Source organism: Ambystoma mexicanum, chromosome 2q (assembly GCF_040938575.1).
Source record: "Ambystoma mexicanum isolate Mex_15411 chromosome 2q, UKY_AmexF1_1, whole genome shotgun sequence".
Taxonomy (NCBI): Eukaryota; Metazoa; Chordata; class Amphibia; order Caudata; family Ambystomatidae; genus Ambystoma; species Ambystoma mexicanum.
Window position 1 is genome coordinate 446,995,666 of NC_090924.1, and position 22,156 is coordinate 447,017,821.

General features: G+C 44.5%; 1 protein-coding gene across 2 annotated transcripts in view; it reads left to right on the forward strand.

The window, feature by feature from the left end:
- LOC138569500 (myosin-4-like) overlaps positions 1-16,878 on the forward strand; it is a 98,637-nt gene extending 81,759 nt beyond the window's left edge. For both annotated transcript variants that reach the window (XM_069647529.1, XM_069647530.1), the window contains exons 29-40: positions 2,329-2,525; positions 2,620-2,803; positions 5,210-5,375; positions 9,266-9,390; positions 9,506-9,814; positions 9,913-10,116; positions 10,205-10,330; positions 10,498-10,668; positions 10,750-10,854; positions 10,958-11,053; positions 11,789-11,923; positions 16,732-16,878. In XM_069647529.1, the coding sequence (XP_069503630.1) occupies positions 2,329-2,525; positions 2,620-2,803; positions 5,210-5,375; positions 9,266-9,390; positions 9,506-9,814; positions 9,913-10,116; positions 10,205-10,330; positions 10,498-10,668; positions 10,750-10,854; positions 10,958-11,053; positions 11,789-11,923; positions 16,732-16,752 (1,839 nt within the window). In that variant the 3' untranslated portion in view covers positions 16,753-16,878. The remainder of the gene's footprint in view (positions 1-2,328; positions 2,526-2,619; positions 2,804-5,209; positions 5,376-9,265; positions 9,391-9,505; positions 9,815-9,912; positions 10,117-10,204; positions 10,331-10,497; positions 10,669-10,749; positions 10,855-10,957; positions 11,054-11,788; positions 11,924-16,731) is intronic.
- The last annotated feature ends 5,278 nt before the right edge of the window (positions 16,879-22,156 follow it).

Sequence of the window (22,156 nt, forward strand, 5' to 3'; positions counted from 1 at the left end):
TTAAGGCCTCAGGCATCATTTACACAACATGTCTGCACCCAGAAGAGGTTACTTGGCTTTTGCATCTGTTTTTCCTGTCTTGGTGTTGCAAAGCTCTCTAATACACTGGGTCTCTGGCATTGAGAACGAGAAAACACTTGACATCAAAGGAGGGGCGTTCAGCTTTCAAGGCCTGCTGGACATTGTGAGGAGAAGCGACGAGCTTGTCAATGCTGACATGGTGAATCATTTCTAGGTGGGCAACCCATAGGGACCTCAGGACCATTAGGGGCTATGACCACCATGGCTTCTGCCTTCCTTTCTAAGGTGTAAAGATTCATCTGTTTTAGGGAAGGTCTTGGTGCTCTATCTGCGAGAGGCGAGAGGCCATGCGTAAGCCATGAAGGGGTCAGCAAAATATGAGGATCCTTTTTCCAAGAAGAGTAATGAGACTAATCCCTGTCAGCCACTTGCAGCATTGCCCTTGGAGCTCCAGGAGGGATATAGTCAGGTACATTTTACAGTGATCGGTAAAGTCCCCAGGTGTTACTATCCTAAACAATGCTCTAGCTTTCGAAGAATTGTCCCACGGTCTGCACGGGCTTGGACAACCAAAGGCTAGACAGGTTTTCACTCCGCAGCAAAACAAATTACAAATGTCAAGGACCTGCAAACACAGGAATGGAAAATGCAGCCGACAATTGGCTTTAGTGGAAGAAAAGGAAAGATTGGCAAAAGCTATGAGAAAAATATATCAAAACAAAACTATGTAACTAGGCAAAGATTGAAACAACTCTAAAATATTGGCAAAACTCCCAGTCTTCAGACAGCCACATGCACAACATGTTCTGCATGGGGTATCACGTAAAAAAAAGAATCAGAAAAAACCGAGGCCGAAAAGATCGATTTGTTTTGGCCGAAGTTTTGTGGGATTTTCATACTGCTTAAAAAAAAAAAAGATGGTAGGTTTGGTAAGGGTATAAACAAATGCTCGGGCATGCGGGGGCTTGCTGAGGGTCTCTCCACACTTCAAAAAAGGGTGGGAAAAATAGTGATCTGATCAAAAAAATCTTTTTTTCGGCCTCGTTTTTTTCTCAATATTTTTATGTCGATCTGCTGTATTGCGGGACCCTTTTGGGGCTTTTTTTAATTGTATACTATGAAAGGTTTTTGTAAACCATAACACAATAAAAACAAAATGGTGGGACCCTTCTTCATAGTTCTGACTTTCCATCTTAAAGAGGTGGTGCTCATGTGGCACACAGTGAAAGGCGCCCTAAGTATGAATGTTAATAGTGACGCATTATGGCTGTCCGATAACATGTCAAGTTTCAGGGCTGGATAAAATGTTCTGCGATCCTCTCCTGTGGTGAAGATTCATAAAGCTCGAAAGCCTGAGGAAGCTTCCAGGCGGAAGAATCAGCATTCCCGTGGTGTGGTCTTCCGGGTTACTGGACACATGGATTTTAAGGAGAGGCCGCTTTTGCAGGCGGTGTCTTCCGGTCCCATAACATCGCATCCAAAAAGACATAACCAGGAAAAGGCATGAAGGTTGGGGCGGGGGCTCTAAATGCATCATGCCTCCTCCCCCGTTCGTATACACTCTTTCACGTAGCCTTTTGGTATAAACATTGATTTATGATTGCACATGTGCAGGTTACAGGTGGTTTGATTGGTGTAACATGCTTCAGTGGCCCTCATTACGACCCTGGCGGAGAACCATGGTGCAATTTGCACCATGATCCATGGCGCAAAGCTGCCAACTCCGCCATGGGGGTTGGCGGACTTACCGCCCCATTCCGACCTTGGCGGGGCGGTAAGTCCCCAATCCCCATTTACCCTTCCCCATTCCCATTTTTGCCCCATAGGGTATAATGGGAGTGGGGAAGGCGTTAATTACGCCACCGTAAATTACGGTGGCGTAATTAACAACAAGTCCCGTAGCGCCATGGATTTTCCCACCCGGAAAAAGCAGGCGAAAAAAGCACCATGGCGCTACGGGAACTCGTAGTAAGGCGGAAAGGTACGCCATGCATTACGCCGGCGTAAACCCCTTTCCGCAAGGGTCGTAATGAGGGCCAGTGTCAGTTACTAGGCCCTCTTTTAGCACACACTAAATTCCTATCTGTCTGTTAAATTGAACAGTTGCAGGGACACATTGTTGAAAGGCCTCATGTGAATCACAGCAATTGGAATAAAATGTACATTTTTGTAAAGTCAACATTACTCTGGGCGTCTGGCATACCTTCTTAGGAAAGGTATTATTTTAATGTGTATATGTAGTCATGACATCTTCACTGTACATCTAAAAAGATGTTAAAAATGTATGCTTTTCTAATTGTTTTGCAGGCCAAGAATGCCTTGGCACATGCCTTACAATCCGCCAGACATGACTGTGATTTGCTCCGTGAGCAATATGAGGAGGAACAAGAAGCCAAGGCCGAGCTCCAACGTGCTATGTCCAAAGCCAATGGGGAAGTTGCTCAATGGAGGACCAAGTATGAGACTGACGCCATTCAGCGCACAGAGGAACTGGAAGAGGCCAAGTATGTCATGCTCCATAAATGGGAAGAACACGGTTATATTATTGATCGCGTTATTAGACTTAAATCTGACTCCATGTTTCTTCTTCCATAATAGAAAGAAGCTTGTTCAGAGACGGCAGGAAGCTGAGGAACAGGTCGAGGCCGTGAATTCCAAGTGTGCATCACTGGACAAGACCAAGCAGAGACTTCAATGTGAAGTGGAGGACCTCATGCTTGACGTGGAGAGGGCGAACAGCACTGCGGCAGCTCTGGACAAAAAGCAGAGGAACTTCGATAAGGTAATTTATGAGGCAACAGATATAGAAGTGTGAATTGAAATGGAGTAATCTGAGAAGTCGGTGGGGACCTCATGGTTATGAGAGCCACATGCTGTCACAGGATTCTAGCTCCGTCAATGTATTCCAAATCTACACATCCTTATATAGACACCCCAGACACCCGCGCATTATTGTATCCAAAATTCTATGACATACTAGCAAAGTTCTTTCAGGATAGTCCTGCACAGAAGAGTGACACATTTACCAAAGTATTAATATACAGCCAAAGGCACGACAGGACAACTGAGATTTCAAGTGAGATTTGAAATTTGAAATTCTGGTGGGAGGAGGTGACTCAGAAGCATAAAAATACGAAATCAGAAACCCCAAGCACCAACAGGGCCAAAATGTGATGATCTACAAGACAGGAAGCCACGGCATGAGCTGAGAGGAGAAATATGGTCGACGAAGGCATTCGTATTTCTAAGAAAGGCCAAGTTCATAATCTCATGCCTAAACAAGTCTTCCCTTTTAATGGCAATGGAACAGGAATTAAAGCCCACACAAGAATCCCACAGTATTTGTATTGGAACTTGAGGATCAATGCACTCCTTGCCCACATCACTGTCCTTCCAAGCCAGGCAATGATGTTGAGGCTGCTGCAATCAATGCAGCAAAGTTCTCCGTCGCCCATCTTTACTATATGCTCCGCTGCCCCGCTTGCCACCTCTGTCACCAAATTTGGCATATTTGCATATGCACCCCCTGAGTCACATCCTCTCTCTCCAAGAGTGGCTTATTTCAATGCGCTGACACCTAGCTTCAGGGCGCAAGTCGCAGGTACACGTGGGTGGGCAGAGTCCACCCACTTTTTTCAGAGGGTGGAGTCAGTCCCCCCCAGCTAAAATGAGAAACATTGAAAGTCTTCCTTGAACTTAGGAATTAATGCCGACCTCAAGGCTCAAACCGTGGTCGTCAGGTGGTCGTTAGGTTTGTAGGCTGGACACTTCACCACTGCACTATATAACCTGATGCAAAATAGCAAACAACTAAAGGTGAAATGGCCCATTTCGGTACTGCATGATCCAGGGAAAACATTTGTATTGGTTCTTGGAGTTAAAACATGCACACCTTTTAACGTTTTCAAAAACATGATTAGAAGAAAATACCCTCTCTTTACTTTGTGTGTATGTTGATTTTATGAAAGGCAAATGTCATTCATCCTGTGCAATTTGGGTGGTTATGCAAAGCCAATGTGATGAAATTTGCATATTTCACCTGGATATGCTAATTTCTGGCGACGTCACATTCCATTGCGTTTGTTGATGAGTCCCCCCACTTTTATTTATAGGACTAAACCCCTGCCTTGCTAGCACCCTCTCGCCACATGTGTGGTTGTATGTAGGAGGTTGTCAGCAGACTCCACTCATAGAGCGTCAATATCCCCCCTTCCCTCCTCCACCTCCTCACCTGTTGAATCAGAGTCTTCTTCAATAGGGCTGAGAGTTAGATGTGCTCTGTAGTCCTTTTCTTTTTTTCTTTGTTGTGTATGTCTCTCACAAGAAGAAGCCACAGTGAGAGCGATAGAAACGCCCATACCGTGACCGCCTCCAAGGAGGGACTGGAAAGGGGAAAAAAGCCAAGTGTAGGCAAACAAACCCTGGTGAATCACAAAGGCAGGTGGGTGTCCTGATAGAGGTTGGACTAGCAGATATCAGCAACGGGATGCGGAGAAGGTATAACAGAAAAACAGGAAGAGTAGTGAAATACAAGAGCTCCTACTCCAGGTAAGCGGATAACTGCAGGCAAACAGGACGGTATAACAAAAGAAAATGAAAGGTAATAGAGAGAGAGAGAAAAAAGGGGGGTCCACCCGAGTGGACGAGGAGGGGAAAGAAGAAAGAGAGAGGAAAAGCTCAGCGGAGCAGAATAACAGCATATAGCAAACCGCAGCAGCAAAGGAAAACACAGCTGACCGGGAAGGGTTGCAACACACAGAACAGAGGATAGGGCGTGGCTAAGTAACGCTATGTTCACTTGAGTGGAAAAAGACTGGACCGCTAAGTGGACATAGCGCGGAAAACGTGACAGGAATTAGGAAGTGTGTAATCGGAATCGGGGCACAGACGCCAGGGAGGAATGCACCGCATGACAGAGGTGGCTAAACAAGTTTCTCTCTCAAGGGGTTGCTTGTACCCACTCAGGCCAGAACCTGTCTTGCATGATCAGCCTGCTTGGACATTTTGGGCAGCGTCTGTAGAAAAGTATGCAGAGATGCAAGACCCCGATCATCAAGATTACACAATGTGGTCTTGTTCTGAGGTTCTCTTGAATCAATCCATATACTTTTGAGTATTTACTGTCATTGAGTAATTGGGGGTTTTCAATCTCCAGGCCATACTCATCAATTAAATTGTTTCTGAACAGGTCCTCGCAGATTGGAAGCAAAAGTATGAAGAAGAACAGGCAGAGCTTGAGGCAACTCAGAAGGACGCCCGTTCCCTCAGCACAGAACTCTTTAAGATGAAGAACGCGTATGAAGAGTCTCTGGACCATCTTGAAACCCTGAAGCGTGAAAACAAGAACCTGCAACGTAAGTTTCTAAATTCTGTCATTGTGGGCCCCCAGAGTGGTAAATTATCCCTTTGCGTTTCCTCTATCAAAATGACACAGGTACATTTTAATACATTTTTGAGCAATTATTTTCTCACATTTTTCAACTGAATAATGTCCTTAAATACAGATATCAATTTGACAATGTTAGTGTAACTCCTCTTACCCATATACACAAACGGAAACATTTTTTATCCCAGGAGATTTCTTTTTAATTTTTCAGATTTTTATCGTATCACTGGTACAAGACCTGATATATTTTTTTTTAAATGAAGTTTATTGATATTTCAAAGGAATATTCTATATCATGGCCGACACAATGAAAAATAGACTGAAGGGAATAGAGGACTATCGACATAAATAGCATTGCTGCGTCAAGCAAAAACCGTCCAACTATCATTATACATACTTGCCATTAAATATCTAACAATCTCAACATGATAGTCACAAGAAGGAGACAACAAGCCAACACTCGACAAGTGGCCACCAGAGACAAACTAACAAAACAGGATAGTGGAGACTAACAAGAAAAGAAATAAAAATCCACGCACACTTAGGTCCAGCCTTTCATTATATGGCTCCATAAACTCACTCTACATCTCGTCAGAATGCTCCTTGCCATCTGGCCCCTTAAAACATCCGTTCCACAAATGTTGCCAGCTTCCGCATATGCTCCAACTTATCTTCCCAACTGGACTTTTTCCATCATATCCACATCTTCAAAATCTTTGTGTGGCGATCAGCAGTCTCCATCAGTCCGAAGGCTGGCATCTTGGCAGGTGTCTAGTACAGACAGAAATCTATTTTCTGATGCATGAATCTCAAGGAAAGGCCCAGTACCCCATCCATCCCTGCACTCAGAGCCTCAGTCCACCTATCATTTGACATTTCAATACCCGGGCCATTTACCCAACGCTATTTTATTGTTCACAAATTATCCTCTACCTATGCCCTGCTCAAGAGGGAGGGGAGTGTGTCAGCATTCCAACCTTTAACCCTAACAAGGACCACAGAGATCTATCTTCTCTAATACAAGCTTCGCTCGTTATATTTGAAGTGGTGGGCTTCCGTACAAATATACGTTGTCATCTTTGTTCCTAAGCCAGTCTGTAAAGATCCCCAATGTATATTTTGAGGTATGGAGGGATACCCTTCTATAGAGCCCTTGGGTCCTTACAGATTAGTGAATGAACAGATCAAGTCTCATTACCTGCTCTTACAGTTCCACCTAGGTCCGGACCCCAATGGCATCATGTTGTAAAAGAAGGTGAACTGGGCGCAACTTAAATGTTGGTGAACCAGCTCCCGTCAGCAAAGACCAAAACTGCCCCACTGTACAGTTCTAATCATCAGAACCCAGGAAACCAGAGGTTTCTTGCCCACTCCCCAGAAAAAACATTTAAGAGATGTATAGAGTGCTTAACAGTCCTTTGTGCCCACAGATACTGGTAACGTGTGTAGTCGGTAGGGTATTTTAGGTAAATTACACATCTTATTTATGTTAACCTTGTCCTAGAGAGATTCAGTTTATCTCAACAACAAAAATCCTTACTTAACTCCAAGACCAATCCCTCAGTGATGTACAATAGCTTTTCCCAGTGTCCCTCTCAATATGGATAACAAAATGTGTAGCACCTTCTTTTGACCACTTGCTTCCCAAAATTCGCCAAATGTGCCCTATGGCGATTCACAAATAATGGTAGAGCTTCTAATTTAACTGAGCAAACTTGTCTTCAATTTGAAAGGTTGCGAGATGATGCTATGCAATAGGATACTTGCGCAGCATCTTTTAAAGTCTGGAACAACCTTAGAAAGTAGTCCCCAACACCAAGCACCAACCCACACATTCAAATGTTTTTTCTGCATCCCAGGGAATAGCCGCTGTCCAGAGCGCTGCCCTGATGCCGTCCATCCAGAACATGCTACTGTGAACCCTATTTGGGGTGTGTGTGCACAACAGATCCCACACAGTCACTCAACCTTTCTGCTAAAACGTTAGCTAAGATTTTGACATCAACATCTACAAGGTACATTGGTCTGTAATGCCCACGTTCCACAGGACCAAGCCGCGGCTCAGCGACCTTCACAATAACAGCCACCTTTATTGAGTTTCAAGTTTAAAAGGTGAAATAGAACAGGGGCCTCTGAACCCTCAAACATCTTATAGAACTCAACAGTAAGACCATATAAGCCCAGGGAATTCCCAGAATTGATAGTCTAAATGGCCTAAGAGGCCTCATAGGGCAAAGCCTGGGTCTTGTGCCTCAACCTCTCCATGCAACCCAGGTGGGGCTGATTCAAGCCCTCAAACAAGAACTCCAGTTCTCTCACTTCAAGTTCATTGCTACTCTTAAACAGTTGGTGAAAATATTCTAGAATGTGTCACCTCTCCTGCCGACCACACACCAATGGCCCCAATAAACTTCTGCTGTCTCTCCTTCCTCAACCTGTCGGCCAACACCCTCCCAATCTGGGCACTCTGTTCCCAGAACAACCGTTGAGTGGAAAGAGCAGTCTTCTCCACCTGCCTCTAAACTGCAGAATTCAGTTGGCATTTGATACCAGTCAGTAAGTGCTCGTCGTCATAGAAGCAAAGGACTCCTGAGTCTTCTCTAGATCATCAAGTTAGCCGTGTATTTGTTTTTCTTTTGTCACCTTCTTCGGCCTTTCGACTTATGAATTTGCCTCCCATAGTCTCCTTGAAAAGTGCGAGATCATATCTACCAGAACAGAGTTCTGATTCTCATGCAAAAATAATCATTTAAACCACCACCTCTGAAAACTAGTCAACCGCAAAAATATAGGACAGGCATCTCCTATTTTCTATTCCTCGTCAAGCCAGGCAATTCTGTGCTTACGAACATCAGAGCATGGTTCAAAGTGACTAGTTCATTGATGCTCACGTCAGACACCACATCAATTACACTCATGAGATACCGGATACTAAGAAGTGGTCAAGTTTGGAATAGGAGACCTGGACACCTGAGTGAAGTGTGTATTCACATTTACTCTAGCAGAGAGCCCTCCATACATCAATCAACTCATGGGTTCAAGAAAATCACGCAGGGCCTCCCCACATCTTCATTTTTGGGATCCACCATCTAATCACGTCTTGTTAACTCTTATGTCCATCACCAAATTAGAATCCTCTCCAGCTGTATGATTGCTTGTCCCAATCCTACTTAAGACCTATTGGAATTTGCCCTAAAAGGGTGCATGCCACAGCTCAAGCCATATACGCTTCCAAAAAGGTCAATAGCACGTTCTTAATAGATAGTTGCCAGAAAATGTTGCAATCTTCTGGTCCTTTACGTCATCACCCACCTGGTAACTATGGGTCTTTTGCAATAGTATTCAGATTCATCTAGACATAGTCACACTTCCAATTGAAGTAGACACCCCATACTTTGGGAGATGCATCTCTTGTAGGAGGACACAATTGGCACCTGCCCAACCTCTTGGGGACCTTCTTGCGCGTGACTGGTCAGTTAGTATCATAAGAGCCCCTCCCCCCATAAGAAGTTGTAGCAGAGATGAGATATTTACCACCTTAAGGGATCAGCCCATGTCAGACAGGGCATCAGCAATTTCCAACTCACTTGTTGTAACTCCCCCAATCAGGTACATCTTTGCTCAACTGTACCAGAAAACTCAGGAAGTCCAAACACTTGAAAACTGAACTACGATACGTAACATTCAAGACAGACGCAGACAGATACAAATACGGATACACCAAGATTGGCATATCACAGGCCTGCCATGCCCCACCGAGTACCACCACCTAAATCCAATGGTGCATTTCTACAGGGTAAAACAACGTCAAACAATCCTGTTGTAAAAATTGAATATCAACCTTCTTTCTTCAAACAGAGGAGATCACAGATCTTACTGAACAGATTAAAGAGGGTGGAAAGTCATTGCATGACATGGAGAAAGCCAAGAAGCAGGTTGAACAGGAAAGGGGCGAATTTCAGGCAGCCCTGGAGGAAGCTGAAGTGAGTAAGGGAAGCACGTGAAATATGGGCTGAGGTATTCTACTGGACTCATACGACACTAATATTACACAATTGAAAATGCCTTTTAAACACATTTTATTCTGTTAAATAAAAGGGCTCGTTGGAACATGAGGAGGCCAAGACCCTGCGCATTCAGCTGGAGTTGAACCAAGTGAAGTCCGAAGTGGACAGGAAAGTTGCCGAAAAGGATGAGGAAATTGAGCAGCTGAAGAGGAACAACCAGAGAGCTGTGGATTCCCTGCAGAGCACATTAGACTCTGAGATCAGGAGCAGGAATGATGCTCTGAGGCTGAAGAAGAAAATGGAAGGGGATCTAAATGAAATAGAGATTCAGCTCAGCCATGCCAACCGCCAAGCTGCAGAAGCACAGAAGCAGCTTAGAAATGTGCAAGCTCAACTCAAGGTACTGTTATCTGTACCTTGTCTGCTTTTGTCTGTGATCTCTTTCGACTCTTGAGCAAAAAGTTAATTGATGCAGCAAACCTTTACTTTTGCCAAAAGGAAGCACAAATCCACCTGGATGATGCAACTAGAGGACAGGAGGAGCTGAAGGAGCAGTTGGGTGCTAGTGAACGCAGGAGCAACCTACAGCAGGCAGAGCTTGAGGAGATGAGGGTCACCCTGGAACAGACGGAACGATCTCGCAAAGTTGCTGAACATGAACTTCTGGATGCAAGTGAACGTCTGCAGCTTCTGCATTCACAGGTAGGAGCGCTGTTGTGATGTAACAGAAAAGTGCAACTTGCGAAAACAAAATCATTTAAATGCACGCTACGGATATCTTTGCTTTTAGAACACAAGTCTCATCAACACCAAGAAGAAGCTTGAGAGCGACAGCTCCCAGCTCCAGAGTGAAATGGAGGAAGCCGTCCAGGAAGCCAGGAATGCTGAAGAAAAGGCCAAGAAGGCCATCACTGATGTAGGTTTAACAGCCGTGCCGTTTGTGAGTGGGATAGAGAGTCAAATTTACATCAGATCTTTGCACAGTGTGTTAGTTTGTCCCCTGGGCACCTGTGTCTTTTTCCTCCTTAGTGAATCAGGCTAAAAGCTCATTTGAATTTGAACACATTTTTTCATTTTTACAAGGCTGCCGTGATGGCCGAAGAGCTGAAGAAGGAGCAGGACACAAGTGCCCATCTTGAGAGGATGAAGAAGAACCTGGAACAGACTGTGAAGGACCTGCAGCATCGTCTGGATGAGGCTGAGCAGCTAGCAATGAAGGGAGGCAAGAAGCAGCTCCAGAAACTGGAGAGTAGGGTGAGTCGCGATCTGTAGTGCTTGATCTGGGTATGTGTGGGTGTGAAGCAGTATGCTCATGGAAGTCATCCCATTTTACAGCTCCATGAACTAGAAAATGAGCTGGATGCAGAGCAAAGGCGTGGAGTAGAAGCCGTTAAGAGCATGCGCAAGTATGAAAGGCGGTTTAAAGAGCTGTCCTATCAGGTACAAGCTTAATGAAGCAGAAATCAGAGTGCCATTTCACTTTCCTGGGTTGGACTTCTTGACTCTGCTGGTAATTATGATGTGTTTTCCATTTACTTTGTAGTCTGAAGAAGATAAGAAGGTTGTCCTGAGACTTCAGGATCTGGTCGACCAACTGCAGCTGAAGGTCAAAGCCTACAAGAGACAGTTGGAAGAATCTGTGAGTATAACAGCATTAAGGTGCACAGGGGATGTAAACACCACCGAGTGGGCAGGACAAATAATCACGATGCACCGCCGCAGTCTGGCATGGTGGTACCACTCTGTGGCCTTCTGATATGATAGGTTATTTATAATGGCTTAATAACCAGAGGTTTCTAAGCGCGGACACGGGGATCGAACCTGTGTTGCTCTGTGTCATCTTGTTTCTGAGGCAAGCACGTTGCCCCTGAGCTATCCTCCTGAGACATTCTGCTAACCCTGCATCCCTCATTGCGTAGGTCATCCTCACCTGCATGTTTATTGGACTAGAGCAAATGTGCTTTTTATTCTGAAAAAGTTGCTACTTACCAGTAGACCTTTCATATATTTCTTTTTCCAATATAGTGTGATAGTTGCGTGCTTCCTGCGGAGGGGATGTGCTTATCACTATAAATGCACAAGTGTGATGCTTTCAGACACTGGGACATGATGAAAAAATCTGATAAATGTGCTTTGTAGAAACAATGCTTCCAGGCCCAGTCTGTCTAAGTGGACCCCTCCAAGTGGAGGAAGAGACAGGCAAGAAGGAAAAGGAACACACTCTGCTTCATCCTGCTCCTATTGCAACAGCTGGCGATGATTAGGGCCTTGGGAAGCTGGAGAGAGCCATCCATAAGATGGCCTACTGAAGAGGATCCGCCGGTGAGGAAGAGCAAAATGTATGTTGGCCAACCTTTCCTACTCTATGTTGCAGGAGGACCAGGCAAACGGCCACCTCTCTAGATTCCGCAAGGTGCAGCACGAGCTTGAGGAAGCAGAAGAGCGGGCCGACATTGCGGAATCTCAAGTCAACAAGCTCCGAGTTAAGAGTCGCGACAGTGCCAGTAAGGTAAGTGCTGCTTGGATGGTATTCACTTGATATTGCCTGTTCTCTTCTTCTCAGATGCTTCCCTTCCCACCTTCAACACTTGCTGCCATGCAAATATAAGCGCCACAGAGCTCACGTGGAGTAAGAAAGACAATACTCAACCAAGTGATGCACAGTGGCCTTTAGTTTAACTGTAAGCTCATTTGTCTTTAAAGCTGAGATTTGGGAGCACAACACTGGAGCCATTTTGACTGTTTTCTTTCACTTTTTTCTGTCATTGTTTAAATACCTTGTTATAAATCAATTTACCTAACTAATACCTGTGCATCTGAACCTATCTGATATATGTAGCATCATTCTGTCATATTAATGAACTAGCGTACAGGTCCATATATACGGGCCACTGTGCAGGTTTTCAGTAATACAGTAGGAACACTGTATATCCTAAGGCAACAGCTCCCTCTAGCGGAGCATTCTGTGAATTCGGGCAGCCTCTACTGCGCATGACGGCATTAGACAAACATACACCTGACCTTTTATATTATTGTTTTATGATACTGGGTGGACGGTAAAATGTATAATTTGTCCACATTCATACCTCTAAGAATGACATTTTTATAACTATCCATCACGGTCTACACCCGGCCAAGTCATGAACACAACCTGTAATTACCAACTGCATTGAAACATGGTTCTACGTCTATTCGTAGACACATTTTTAAACGTGTGCACATTGTTTGTGCACTTTTGGTTGATATGATTTCTACCAGTTTCTTTTGTTTAATGGGGGTCCTGATCCCATGCTTCCCCTTTAGGCCAGAACCAGTCACCAACCCCCACTCGCCTACCCCCACATGCACATTTACATATCGACATAAATGTATATGTAGTTGTCCGATTTCGACCAAAAGTGCACAAACAAATTGCACACTTTTAAACTGGTGTCTCCAAAAAGACGTATTACGCGAAACGCATCTCTAGTGCGCCATCACATATCCGCCTTTCAGGAAAACGTATCCTCTACTTCCCATACAATATGGAGCTGGGGTTTCTCTCCAATGACAGCGCCCTCTAATATTATTTGGTGAATGATAACTCTGTGGACTATTCCTAAACCGTCAGTAGCCTTCCTAAAATACGCCCCATCAGACCCACTTATTTTCCCAACCTTGTAATGCATCCCCCAGCCAAACACGCCATGCTGCTTCCTGCCATACTGCCGTTACAACGTAACAATGTTAGTCACCCTATATGGGGCCACAAACACTTTTGGCAAATTTGAACTCAGCTTCCTAAAGAGAGGATGAGTCTTATTGGGGCATGACTCACTTGTTTAAAGGAATTCCACAAAATGCGTTCAGTTGCCAAGAGCACATGACAACCCTCCCCCCCAAGTCATCTTCATGCACAAGCCAAGAATAACAGCACCTTCATGTGTTAATGTGTTATCACTGAGGGCATTAAACCATGAGGCCCAATCCTTGCAGCAGTGTGGCCAGCAATGGAGTCTGTCAGAGGGATAGTTGGCTGTCTGCAAGCATGCAGCAGGCAGTGGCTGAAAAGCACTCCAAGGCACAGCCACGAACTGTAACGTGTAACTAAGCTTACTTGAGGCCCACCAAGAGGTAGAGGCAGTGCCACAGGCATTTAAACAGGAGGCAGTGAATTCTCACACTCTGGTTCGATAGTTCTGGACCATGCGCTGCCAGACATCAAAAAACATGCACTGAAGGTCGGGGCCAGCTTCCGTTCTCTTACCTTTACCACATCAGCAGCAAATGCATTCTGAGGTCTCGTGCTCATCATGTGTCTCTATAGCCCTCTGAATGGGGAGTGTTTTGTGGTTAATCAATGCGTAGGGGACCTTTAGACATTCTAGAGAAATCCACAATCTACTATCCGAGTTTTACCAGCAAACCACATACCACAATGAGTATATGGGATCCCTTGGGAATCTACTTAAATTGGTATCATCATTATAATATCAATGTGCAGGTTTTACAACACGCCAAGCGGTGTGTTTTTGTTCTTTTTACTACCATCCCTTTACAGGTACAGTAAATAGGGTATGGGGTGCAATCCTTTCTGGGAGAACACCGTTTTGGCAAGCGGGTAAGGGGAGTGGAGCATGGGTATGTGTGATGCAATGTAAGTAAACCACTGGCACTTACGAGATGCTCCCGCAACCTCACAAAAGAACGCCTCCTACTTATCCACTCCACTCACCATGCTCTCATCCAAGGCTCCTTACACAGTGACCCAACCAACCTGGTCAACACTTACAATACTTCCATTCTATCAGCCATGCTTACCATCACCCCACTTAAAGCTCGCAAACCTACCACGCACATAAACTTGTGGTTTATGCTGGATCTCCAGGATGTGAGAGCCAAAAAACGTGCCTTCGAAAACAGTTGGCGCAAATCCCCATCTGTAACCAACAAAGACAACTTCCTTAACTTCTCCAAGGAATACAAAAAAAGCCATCCTCACCGCTAAAGCATATGCACTCTCAAACAGAATCCTCAAAGCTCAGTCCCACTCTTGTGAGCTATTTTCCATTTTATGGGAGTAAGAAACCCTGTGTCCCCGCCTCCAATTGCTCCAAACATCCAAGATGCCCTTTCCAACAAAATTGTCTCGCTTCAGGAACAAATTAAGAAAAAGCAATCAATCATCCTCACCAAGGCCAACTTGACTCATCGCTATTCCCCCACCGCTACCCCAACCTCACTCACCTACCCGCTTCAATTTCCACTGCATCACAGAATTGGAAACCTCTAATCTCATCGCTGGCCTGAAACCATTGCGCTGTCAGGGAGACACTTGCCCTGCCCCTCTCATTAAGGATTGTGAGGAACCCCTCATTGCTATCATTACTGCTTTCATCAACTCCTCAGTTACCAACAGATTGGTCCCCCATACCCTCAAGGAAGCCTGGATCTTCCCTCTCCTCAAGAATGTTTCTCTAGACCCCATCTCTCCTACAAACTACTGACCTATAAACACTGTTCCTTCCCTTCTACAATTTCTGGACCATTCCGCCTGTACTCAAATTCAATCTTACCTTTAATTCCACCACATAGTCGGCCCAAGACTACCCGGCTTCAACCCTGGTCATGGCACAGAATCAGCCCTACTTGACCTCAAAAAACAACTAGATGAAATTCGTGATGCAGGCAACCTCAGCCTCCTCCTCCTACTGGACCTCTCAGCTTCCTTTGACTTGGTCAATCACCAAACTCTCTGCCACCACCTCGCCACAGCTGCCAACTTCACCCAGCTGGCCGTCAAATGGATATCCTCCTTCTTCACAGAAAGAACTGCCTGTGTCCACGCAGGAAATGCAGCAGCCCTCCCAGCTCCTGTCCTCTGTGGTGTCCCACAAGGATCCTGTGTCTCCCTAACCTCTTTTCGACCATCTCGACTCCCTGGGTATCTCATTCACAAACTACGCTGATGATACTCAAATCCTCATTCCCTTTCAGGCAACCACAAACAAGGCTCCAGCAACATTAACATCATCTACGACATCATCCAAGTTTGAATGGCTTCTGACCAACTCTGAACGATGACAAGAGAGAAATATTGATTGTCGGACCCCCATACCACCTCGCAAAACTGGACCCAGCATACTACTCATTTACACTTGATGCCTGCACCATCTCAGTCTGCCCTAGTGGTAAAACGCTTGGCGTCTACCTGGACTCAAGCCTCAGCATGACCCGGACGTCAACTCCATTGCATCATCAGCGGCCCACACCACTAAACTCCTGAATGGTACTAAACACCTAATCTTCTCACATGACTGCCTCACTATAGCAAGAGCCACTATCGGCTCCCTAATCCATTATTGCAACTCCCTCCTAGCAGGCCCCACAGAACAGAACCTTTGTAATTTCCAGACTATCCAGAACAATACCATCCGGGACACCATGGACCTGTCTAAATGTGATGACGTTGCAGCTCTCCGAAGAGCTGCTCACTAGCTTCCAGTCAAAGAACGCAAAAACATTAAAGTCCTTTCAATCACTCACCACTGTCTTTGCAACACAGCGCCTCCTTACCCCTCACAAAGATTCAACAAGTACACCTCTACCAGACCCACAAGATCCATATACAGCCATAGACTAATGACATCGCACTTCAAACGCCCAAGAGCTGGGGAATCCAGTTTTCCAGTCATCACCTCCCGCATCTGGAATAACCTCCTACCCCATATTCATTCTGAACCCTCTTGCTGGCTATTCAGGAAGCAATTAAAGATCAGCCTGTTCCAATTACTGTAATGCTTTGACACTATTATGCTATGTAACCCTCTGCATTTTCCTTTCCTTGCTCCCTCTTCCCTTTACCCTGCTTTTTTCCATCCTCTAACCAGCGCCTCGATGGCTGTGAGTTTTTGTGCACTTTTCAAATGCAAAAATGAAATAATGAATTAATTATTTAAGCCACCCCCCTCAACAACAAGACCATGCAAGCATTTCTGTTAGCCCTCACACCCTTTTTAAAGCACCCATTTCTATTAAACCACACCTCTGCGCCAGCAAGACCACACCTCTGCCACTAGATCATGCTTACTGCACTTGAAAACAGCTAGTAGATACACTCCTATACAAACCATCCCCTTGACCGCAACTCAAGAGATGACATGTTTCCCAATCAAGCTTATGATGCTCAGCCGTTCATCGAACCAGCTGTTCTGTTACAAGTGTTAGCCGTAGGAGTCTATAATCCAGAAGGTGATCCTCAGGGCTTGGAAACATGCTAATGTTGAAGTTTCAATGAATCAACTCATTCTCATGGCTTTTATCCCCACTATATTTCAGAAACCGGAGAGGGAAGAGTGAACACAAACTCCACATGATGTGATGCGACGAAGCAAGCAAGTACCAGAAGAAAGTAGCAAGCAGAATGCGTGTTTCCTTTTACAAAAATCATTATGGTCACTGTATCGGAATAAAGTACTGAAAATACCTTGGAAGTCTGGATAAGTTCTTGCCGCACTCAGGCACTGAAGAAAATGTTGACCTGAAAATGTGCAACATCACAGAATGCGATACCAGAAAGTAGCCATTGTCGTTTTTTGGAAACCTACATGAATATATCTAAGAGTACACAATAAAACAATTGTACTCACACTATGGCTATGTAGCCTCTCCACATCACTTCTGTATGCATCGCTCCTCTCGTTCGGACACACTCATGAGGAGAAACCATAACAATAATAGTGAGCACAGGGAGTCTTGATTCTATTAAATACACGGAGGTGAGCATTATCCCTCTGCTACGACGTTCTGCTCTGCTGGGAGATATTCCGCTGCAATCGCTATGTTCCTCTCTAGGCAGTAATGCCAGAAGTCATTTGCCAACATAATGCTCGCCTCTGGTCTTGACATAGAATCAGTGCACATATACACTGCATGCTTACATATTAATCTTCTATAGTTGCAGTTAAATGTGTGACTATTACACAACTAAACTGCATTCAATGATCAACTGCAGAAGGAACATGAGTTGGGTAGTTGAGATATTTTTATGAAAAGTTATGTTATGCTTTTGAGATTCATAACCCACCATTGCCATTTACATGGTCTCCAGGCGCTCAGGCAGATCTAAAAAGGAAGGAGGGTTCGGGGAGGATTAGTTAGTGGGGCGTAGAGGGGGCGCGCAAGAAATGTTTTGCTTTGCTGTTGGTAGCTTCAGTTTGGAAAAATCTGTCACTGTGTGCTGAGTTTGTGCCTATATGCCACGGGGTTTGTGGTGTTTTCGTCTGTGGGTCTGCATGGGATTGTTTTGTGTGTCTGTGGTGTAGTTCTGGAGATTTTGTGTTATGATTGAGTCAGATGTCGTGGGGCTGTGTGATTTCAAGTTGCAGGTGTGATAGAGGTAGGTGTGTGTTGTATTTGGTGCTTGGGCAGTGTGTTTGTCAGAAAATTGGAAGGTTTTAGTAGGGCTAATGTGAGAAAGGTCTGAGTGTCCTTGTAGGCTACTTTCTTTTCTTTAGGTTGAAATTCCATTATATGGTGCTTAGCGATATTGTGAATTATTTTTGTTGGGCTTGCCCAGTTCAAATCTGGGTAGGCCAGTTCAGCTGAGTCCGTTTTTATGGTGCTATGGTTCGCAGTGTCTCTCCTTGTATCAAGGTTGGGTGGTTATCTTCAATAGTACTTTATGTTCAGATTGGTGAGTTAAAGAGCAAAGTGTTTAGTAGTTTTCTGAATTCTAGGTGTTGTTCTGTTGTTCAGAGTTCCTTGGGGAGTGAGTTGCAGAGTTTTGCTGAGATTCACAAGAAGGCTGATTGTTGCTGTGGTTCAAGGCAGATGTCTTTGCTGGATATCTCTGCTGCGTTCTGTATTCACTGTCCTTTTTTGGTGAGGTAGTCTGGCATTCCAAGTAAATGCTTTTGACGTAGTGTATCCTTGACATGGCGAGGGAGATGACAGCAAATGTTCTGTGTGGGAAGGTGAGGAAGAGTAATATCCATTTGATTGTGCGTAGATGGAAGAACCGTTTCTTTACTACTGCATTTATTTGTGGTTCCAGTGTTAGTTTGTTGTCCATAAACATTCTGAGATTATTGACTACTTTGGTAAGTTCCAGACGGTTTCCCCTTTCGTTAGGCCATGTGATGTGATGCTGGTTCGATAGGTTAGTGCTTGTGATCATGATTTCTGTTTTATCCGGGTTGAGTTTAAGGCTGTTGGTGCTCATCCACACGTTTATTTGTGTGAGGTAGTTGGTTCGGGTTTGGTCTAGTTCTCCAGAGGTATTGACTTCATAGTGTGATTTCTGTGTCGTCTGCATTGTTGTAGCAAGTGAGTTTATAACTTGTGATGAGTTTGATGAGTGCGGTGATGTAGATGTTGAAGATTAATGGCAAGAGGGATGAGCCTTGTGAAACCCCACCGGTTGGTGTGTATGGTGTGGTGCCAAGGTCCACTTGTATCATCCAACCAGAGACCTACATTCTGTAGATAAACTATTGCTGGTTATTCCATGCTCCAAACTTGTCTCCAGAGGGGATAGGAGATTTTGACTTTTTGGACTTAAGCTCTGGAACCAACTCCCATTGTAAATTAGAGTTTGCCAGTCATTGGGTCAGTTTAGAAAGGTGCTAAAAACCCACTTGTTTAAGTAGGCAGTTCAACGTAGAATCATCATGATGCTCAGCTCTACTGTCGCATCTAGCGGCTTTGACCATCTGTGCCTGGATACAGTTGAGTCTGTCTTGGAGCGCGATATAAATAATCAAAATCAAATGAGATAAAGACGGTTAGCCAGATTAGTTCTGATCTTTCTGTTAGAAATGACTTTAACCATAGGAAAGCCATGCTGCTGATCCCAATGTCCTGGAGCCTGTTAGTGAGGGTTTAGTTGTGGACTGTGTCTAAGCTGCTGAAACATCTATTAGTATTAGTGCTGAAGTCATTTTGGTGCTAGTGTTAGTTTTTAGGTCGTCCCAATTGGATAGTAGTGCTGATTCTGTTCCTCTCAAGGGTCTGAAATTGACCTGTACCTTGTCTGTTACCTCGTTGCTTTCTACAAGTTCCATGATTTATTCATATACGTAGGTTTCCAGGAGTTTTGCCGGGTAAGGCATGTTTGAGATAGGCCGATAGTTGGTTAGGCCTTCTGCGTTTACTGAGAATATTTTCAGGAGTGGTTTAATGTATGCCGCTTTCATACTTTGCTGCAATGCTCTTGTTGCCAGTGAATGGTTCATGAGGCTCCTGGAAGCATACTGCAGGTGTCTCTTGCATTAGGATGAACTGGTAGATGTCTGGTGGGCAGGTGTCTGCTGGTGATCCTGCTTTGTTGCTTTGATTCACTAGGTTGGCACATTTTTCTGTTGAAATTAGTGTGAAGTAGTTAAGTTTGTTTAGTTAGATCAGGAGTTGGCTGGTTGGTGTAGCTGTTGTTAGTGTTCTTGGGCACCCTCTTTGTGAGTTGTTGGATGTTTATGATTTTGTTTTTCAAGTGAGTTGCAAGGTCGCCAGACATTTTTGGGAGGGTGTGGGTGTTTTGCTGCAGGATGTCAGGTTTCTTAGCTCGTTGATGATGCGGAACATCTCTTGCTGGGTGTTTCTTGTTTTTGCGATGCATTCGGCATAGTATACATTTTGCTTTGAGGATTTCGGCTTTATATAGTCTTATCTGTTTCTTGTATGTGAGTTTGTCCTGCTGGTCATAGTTTTTCCTCCACGCTTGTTCCAGTTTCCTGTTTATGTTCTTCAGGGCTCTGAGGTGGGGTGTGAACCATCTAGCTGTCATTTACTTTTGCGAAGCAGTGAAAAGCTTTTTTGGTGGACTAGCAATATATTTGTGTTGCTGTGTGCGAACGATATATTTTTATTGACATTTTTGTCATTTCTTTGGAGCAATAAAGAAGTTTAAAACATGAAATATGGTCTATTGGTGTTGGCCTAGAGTATAAACAAGTCATTGGTTCTCTAGATGATCGAGTTGAGTTTACACAAGGCTACAGTGGGTGTGCCCTTCTCATTAAATACTCAAAATCCAGGGTGCACCACATTTTATTATCTGGAGCAATTTTTTCTCTAGTCCCAGAGCCTTGATGGTGAATAGGTGTATATGTGAATGGGTGCACATGGGTGCTTGTGGCACATGTGGGAAAATCACACTGCACTTCTAACCTTTCTGCTTTCTACATTACAGAAACATGTTTTGGTCCTTAATGCAGCACGAATAGGTAAACCCTGACATTCCTACAGTGCATTTACTAAGGGTTTTTTCCTCTTTTGCATGGCTTTGCTCACCATGCAAATGGGGCGATTCTCATTGTCCTATATCATACTCCCATTACAGAAAATGCGCTATGACAAAATACCTATCGGGATGGTGTTAGAAGGTCCAGCCTTCAGGTACTGATGTCTGTTCTGCTACCCTTAAACATAGGGGCTTAGGGAGGGGACCACAAGTGGTTCTGTATGTAAACCTAGGCAACGGGCTTAACGGGCACACAGAATAACCTTGTGTCAGGGAAACCCTGTGTAATGGTGGTCAGGGGACTATTAACAGCCTCCCGATCTACATACAAGAGGAACTGGGCCCTGGAAATTCCCTGCACCAAGAACAGAACACGCAGCCATAGGACAAAGTTCAACTGTCTTTATTGCACCTTCAAATGACAGGGATTGCAACATGAACAATGTAACATTATCCATGCTTCCTCTCAGTGTCTAGGCTATTGTAAGCTGGTTTTGTTAGTGCGTGACATCACAAAATGTGTAACATTTCAAAAACCTAACAAGGGATGGGATTGGTTAGTGAGGTGAACTACATATATTTTCTATAAGGGATAGTATATTCATTGAGTAAACCACATCTGGTGACTCCTCCTGAAACCACCTCCATAAATATCAAATGCAAAGTTACAGGTTAGTGAAAGGTGGTTGGCCAATGGAACATAGTGTAACCTTACCGTGGATGGTGAAAAGGTATTGGACAGAAAGGGTCTTCTGAGCCTTGGACAGATACCAGGCCAAGTGCAACAACTCAAGGTAGTGTGAACGACCGTGAAGGTGCTGCATATTCCCAATAAGATACTTTCTCCGATATCCTAGGCTGTGAGATGGAACATTTGCCTTTAAACCTGTGTAAAATTTGTATCCCTCTGCCTTAAGTTTGATGGGAACAGCCATCTCTATCTGGTTCGAATGAATAGGCATTGTCTGGCAGGTGCATATCATGTGTGTGAGTACCACAAAATGCCTCTTGCCTGTAATTTTGAGGATTTTTAGCTTCGGTTTCTTGCAGATGCCCTGTCCTTTCTGCTAATTTTGAAACTTACCTTCTCTCTGTGTACCATGCTATCTGTGCATGGTAACCATACTGGGAGCATGTCCTGCCAACTTAGACTGGATCAGCCTGTCGGCTTTCTCTGTGTCTCAAACCCTCAAAGCTTCTCCCATCCACTCCAATGTGCCTGTGGCATCCATCTTTATTCATGCGGCTGTCCCTGTAGCTGCGTTAAGCATCAGCAAGCCGTTCATATGTATTATTGTGCGTCTTGCGGTTTTGTGCTCAGCAAAAATGTATACGTGTGTCAGTCCTCTAACTATGTGAGTCATAAGCATATCCTTCATGTCTATCAGCAATACCCAAACATTCTGCGTAGCTTCATGCAGGGATGTGTATGTGCTTCATGTCTAACGTATCTGTGTCATGATGTCAGTCGTGACATCATCTGCTCTGTGTGGCTTTAGTCAGTTGACTTGCTCTATTGATTGC